Genomic DNA, 5,063 nt, shown 5'->3' with positions numbered 1-5,063 from the left:
ATGAACACTCAGTCTATGCATGGATGTTTTGTCAGGTCTTCTCTGTGTATGGAGAGCTGTCTGCACACATACACCACTTTTACATTAGTTTTAGATCTAGACATGTTTCTTGTTTCTGTTTTGTTTTGTTTTGTTTTAGAAAGGCCTGACCAGGGACTGGGGTTGCAAATTAGCCAATTGGCTAGAAACCTTCTGTATCACATGTACACTCTGTGTAATAATGTGCACTGCTTTGTCCCTGACAAATAAAGAGATTAATAAAAATAAAAATAAAAAAGACATTCATCTTTGTTACTCCTGTCTGAGACGTGCTATTGGGTCCACTCTCAGAGCGTCGTGACACCGCGCGGCATTTGAAAGACATTCACACAGCAATTTGCCTATTTTGAAGCCCAACAATGCAGGTTTGAACTGCTCAGTAATCCATTTGCATCTGAAGTGGAAAACGCGCCATCAAACCTCCACATGGAGCTGATGGAGCTCCAACGCAGTGACACGCTGAAGGCAACATATGAGTCTGTGGGCGCTGCAGAGTTTCCACGTTTATCCCCGACACGACGCCCCAGCTGCCTCCCGGCTGCTCACACCTCTAGGTGTGGCGGCACATACCTGTGTGAACAACTGTTCTCTTTGATGAACACTTCACACATGACTTGTCTTACTGATGAGCACCTTCACTCAATCCTGAGGGTTTCCTCAGCTCAGAGCCTGACCCCAGACATGACGACCTTGTCTCCAAGATGAGACACCAAGTGTCTGGCTCAGAGCAGTGAGCATCACAGAGCAGCAAATGATGCTTTGACACATTTTCAGTTTTTAATGTAGTTTCATAATTGTATATTCTTCTCTCTACAAGACATTTGATTTTTCTTTGAAGTAAATTATTTTTGGTTGTTTGCCTGTAGAACAGTGGTCGCCAACCCGTCGATCGCGATCGACCGGTCGATCTCGGAGACGTTCCCTGTCGATCTCCAAAATAAAATGAAAATTAATTCAAAAACACATTGTTCCTTGTTTTCGAACAATTTCTGAAGTGTCTTCTGAAATGTTTTCTTTCTGACTGGAAGATTGACGTCAGAAAAGATCTCCGCCTGATTCATGAACGCCTAAAAACGGGTTCGCTTACACAGCCGTGTTGTCAGCTGTGCGCCCCGAAAGAGGGGAACGTACCACTACAGGTGGGGCACAGGGGGAAATGCAGAAAGACCTTTATTGATAACTTCACATCTTACACAAGCTCAAAGTACACCGACATAAAACTGTCATCAATAAATAAATATTGAAATGCCTGTACCTTCGCGTACATGTTTACGTTACGGCATTAATAGGTTACGCCTGCGCATGCGCGACAGCCGAGATTCTTGGCGACTTGCCAGGTCTTACCTCCGTGAGTTGGGCTTTTCTGCTGTTGTCCTTCAAAACAAAAGCTCAACATTGAGCTTTTTTTTCTTGTCTGATAGAGCAATCTGGTTTACTTGAAAGTGATTGCAATTGTATTTATTCTATTATTTGAAAAGGGACAGATGCAGGAGTCACAAATGGTGATTCTCATATTTATTATTATGAACATTATTTAAATCTGAGGATGTCTGTAGAGCTGATGTGAATGTAATCACCAACGGTCTGAGTTCAGAACCAATCCCAGATGAGAAAACTTTCATGAATACCAATTTGGCCCCGAAAAACTCGTCAGTGGAGTTGAGAAAATCACCAAATCAAAGACCAGGAGCTGGATGACTGACAGACAGCTCACAGACTGCCTCAGACTGGCTGTCTGTGATTATGAACTAACTACAAGCTCAGAGTTCAGTCACAGCCATGCACTGACTGGAGTCACATGGCTTGATGGCATTGTGATGAGAGCTGAACTTACATGAGTTCCACTGACTGATCATGTTGTCAGTGTTGTGTTGTAATTGGATTGGATTCAATTAATTGTCATTGCTAGAGTACAGGTACAGAGGCAACGAAATGCAAATAAATACAACATTTATATTGGTAGTTCATCCAGCTGCTCATTGCAAATGTGTTTTTTCATGTTCATATTGTGTGCGGTTAACAAATATCTTACTTGTTATATTACACTTAAATTCTGTGTACCTGGTCACATCAATTTGAACGCTGGACCAAAATGACAATTAGGCCAAATAAAAAGTCATAAGTCCAGTCTGGACAGTCGTTTTCTCTCAACGCCTCAATAGGTAGATCTTGCCGGTCATGAAGGCGGAGGTCGGGGATCTTGGGCTCAAAAAGGTTGGTGACTGTGGCAGGGGGGGGTGCGGAAGCACAGCTGCAGAGGGGGTGATTGAGGGGGTGTGGCTCGAGGAACGGTGCCGGAAGGGGAGGTGGCCTCGGCTGCACCGGATGAGGGTTGTTATTGTCCTCTTTATAGGCACAGAGCTAGCGCCGGGAGAGGACCGGCAACCTGGACACGGAGCTGCGGAGACACCGAGCTAAGAGCGGAACACAATAAAGTGTATAAAACCTGCAAACCTGCCTGAGTGTGACTCCTTCCACGCCGCGGACACCCACAGACGTGTTACAGTGGAGCCCAGCAAAGGGGGAGGCGATGGATTTACACGCACAGCAGGCGGGAGTACCGTCGCAGCCGTTAGTAGCATTGGGGCAAATGCTGGAAAGAATGGCGGCGAGGCAGAGCGAGGACGCGGCCAGTACCAGGCAGTTTCTGGGGGGGCTCCAGGAGCAAGCCCAGGTGCACTCAAGGGTGCTGGAGCGGTTGCTGATGGGCCAGTCATCAGCGGCACCGGAACCGGCGGGGCCGTCGAGGCTGACAGGGGTGGTCCCACAGAGGATGACGCCGGAGGACGACGTGCAGGCGTACCTAGAGACCTTTGAGGCGACAGCGGAGGCGTGCGGCTGGCCAGCGGATGAGTGGGCGATCCGACTGTTGCCTCTTCTGGCGGGAGAGGCGCAGACGGCGGCACTGGGGCTACCCCCGGCAGCGAGGCGGATATACCCGGAGGTGCGGAGAGCGGTCATGGACAGGCTCGGTCTGTCCCCGGAGGACCATCGGCGGAGGTTCCGGGAGGCCAAGCTGGGGGCCGAGGACCGGCCGTTCGCATTTGGCCAGCGGTTAGCAGATGCGGCAGGCAGGTGGCTGCAACCAGAGGGCTCCGCAACAGCGCAGGCGGTGGTGGAGAAGATCGTGCTGGAGCAGTTTATCGGCGGCCTCCCGGCCCGCACATCGGCGTGGGTCCGCTGCCATCGGCCGACGGGGATGAAGGCTGCCGTCACCTTGGCGGAGGACCACCTGGCGGTCCATGGCCCGGGGAAGGCGGAGGGCGATCGACCGCCGTCGACTAGCGGGCCGCTGACGGGCCAGCGGAGGAAGCTGCATCCGCCGCAACCGTCACGGCCGGTGCCGTGGCCGACATCCCTTCCCGCGGGTCCCCGAGCCAGTAGCATCGACGGGGGCCGGCACTCTTCCTGGCCCACAGGGGGTCTTTCAGGCACCAGGGCAGGAGTGCTGGAGATGCGGGCAGCCCGGTCACTTCCGGAGGGAGTGCCCATTGATGGAGGTGGGCCAGGTGATCCGGGTGGCCGGCTCTCCGACCTCCTCCCCCGGTCCGGGACCGACGTCGAGTTCGGTAAGAATCCAGGGGTATACACCAGGCAATGGTGGATTCGGGATGTGCGATCTATGATCCACCAGAACCTGGTTCGACCCGGGGCATTGGTGGAGGCATTGTGGGTGAAAATACGGTGTGTGCATGGGGACATTCACGAGTATCCTATGGTGGCAGTGGAAATTAGATACGGGGGGAAAAAACATAGTGTAAAGGTCGCGGTTAGCTCCCGCCTTACGCACCCCTTAATCTTGGGAACCGATTGGCCAGGGTTTAATAAATTAATGGGGAAAGTGGCGGGGGTGCGTTCACAGCAGACAGGGTCATGCGATGTGTGCGCCGTGCTCAGCGGTGACGCGAGGTCGTCCGACACTGCAGACGGGGAGGGGGAACCGGAGGAGCCTCCTATGGCGACTCCTCCGGCTCCCGAGTTTCACTCCATGGAAGATTTTCCACTCGAGCAGTCTCGTGACGATACTCTACGCTCAGCCTTTGACCAAGTGATACGAATTGATGGTCAGCTGGTGCGCCCTGACGCAGCGCAGACATATCCGCACTTCACATTGATCAGGGACAGATTATACAGAGTGAGCCGTGACACTCACACAGGGCAGGAAAGCACCCAGTTGTTGGTGCCGAAGAGCCGCCGGGAAATGGTTTTCCAGGCGGCTCACTATAACCCAATGGCTGGGCACATGGGATATGATAAAACTCTGGACCGGATAATGATCCGATTCTATTGGCCGGGCATCCGGGCGGATGTGCGCCGTTGGTGTGCATCCTGCCCGGAGTGTCAACTAGTAAACCCTCCGGCCATTCCGAGGGCACCGTTGCGGCCGCTGCCATTAATGGAGGTTCCATTTGAGCGCATCGCGATGGACCTCATCGGACCATTTCACCGGAGTGCACGCGGATATCGCTTTGTGTTAGTCTTCGTGGATTACGCAACACGATACCCGGAGGCGGTGCCCTTGCGCAACATTTCTGCAAAGAGTGTCGCGCAGGCGCTGTTCCAGGTCATCTCCCGAGTCGGAATCCCGAAAGAGATTCTGACTGACCAGGGCACCCAGTTCATGTCAAGAACACTGAGAGAACTTTACGGATTACTGGGCATAAAGTCTATTCGGACCAGTGTGTACCACCCACAGACCGACGGTCTGGTGGAGCGTCTGAATAAAACGTTGAAGTCCATGATCCGTAAATTTATTAATGACGATGAACGTAATTGGGATAAATGGCTTGACTCTCTGTTGTTTGCAGTACGGGAGGTTCCCCAGGCCTCCACGGGATTTTCTCCCTTTGAACTTTTGTTCGGCAGGACTCCACGGGGGGTGCTCGACCTCATTAAAGAAAACTGGGAGGAGGGGCCGAGCACCAGTAAAAACGAGATCCAACACGTCCTGGACCTGCGAGCAAAGCTCCACACACTGGGTCAGCTGTCACGTGAGAATTTGCTCGAGGCCCAGCAGCGTCAAC

The 5,063-nt window shown here is 52.5% G+C and overlaps 1 protein-coding gene across 1 annotated transcript; it reads left to right on the top strand.

Moving 5' to 3' along the window:
• Nucleotides 1–1,234: 1,234 nt before the first annotated feature.
• LOC130201606 (uncharacterized) lies at nucleotides 1,235–3,665 on the top strand. Its single transcript, XM_056426680.1, has 2 exons — nucleotides 1,235–3,539; nucleotides 3,634–3,665. The coding sequence occupies exons 1-2, from the start codon at nucleotides 2,570–2,572 to the stop codon at nucleotides 3,663–3,665; spliced, it is 1,002 nt and encodes a 333-aa protein (XP_056282655.1). The 5' UTR covers nucleotides 1,235–2,569.
• The last annotated feature ends 1,398 nt before the right edge of the window (nucleotides 3,666–5,063 follow it).

Source organism: Pseudoliparis swirei, chromosome 11, assembly GCF_029220125.1.
Source record: "Pseudoliparis swirei isolate HS2019 ecotype Mariana Trench chromosome 11, NWPU_hadal_v1, whole genome shotgun sequence".
Classification (NCBI taxonomy): Eukaryota; Metazoa; Chordata; class Actinopteri; order Perciformes; family Liparidae; genus Pseudoliparis; species Pseudoliparis swirei.
Note: the sequence above shows the minus strand (reverse complement) of the source record. Positions and strands in the feature narration are given on the sequence as shown.

Excerpts from the sequence above, each read along its gene's own strand:
- LOC130201606 (XM_056426680.1), top strand. The coding sequence starts at position 2,570 with ATGGATTTACACGCACAGCAGGCGGGAGTACCGTCGCAGCCGTTAGTA. Across the intron at positions 3,540-3,633 it reads GGGAGTGCCCATTGATGGAG|GCAATGGTGGATTCGGGATG; the intron begins GTGGGCCAGGTG and ends GGTATACACCAG.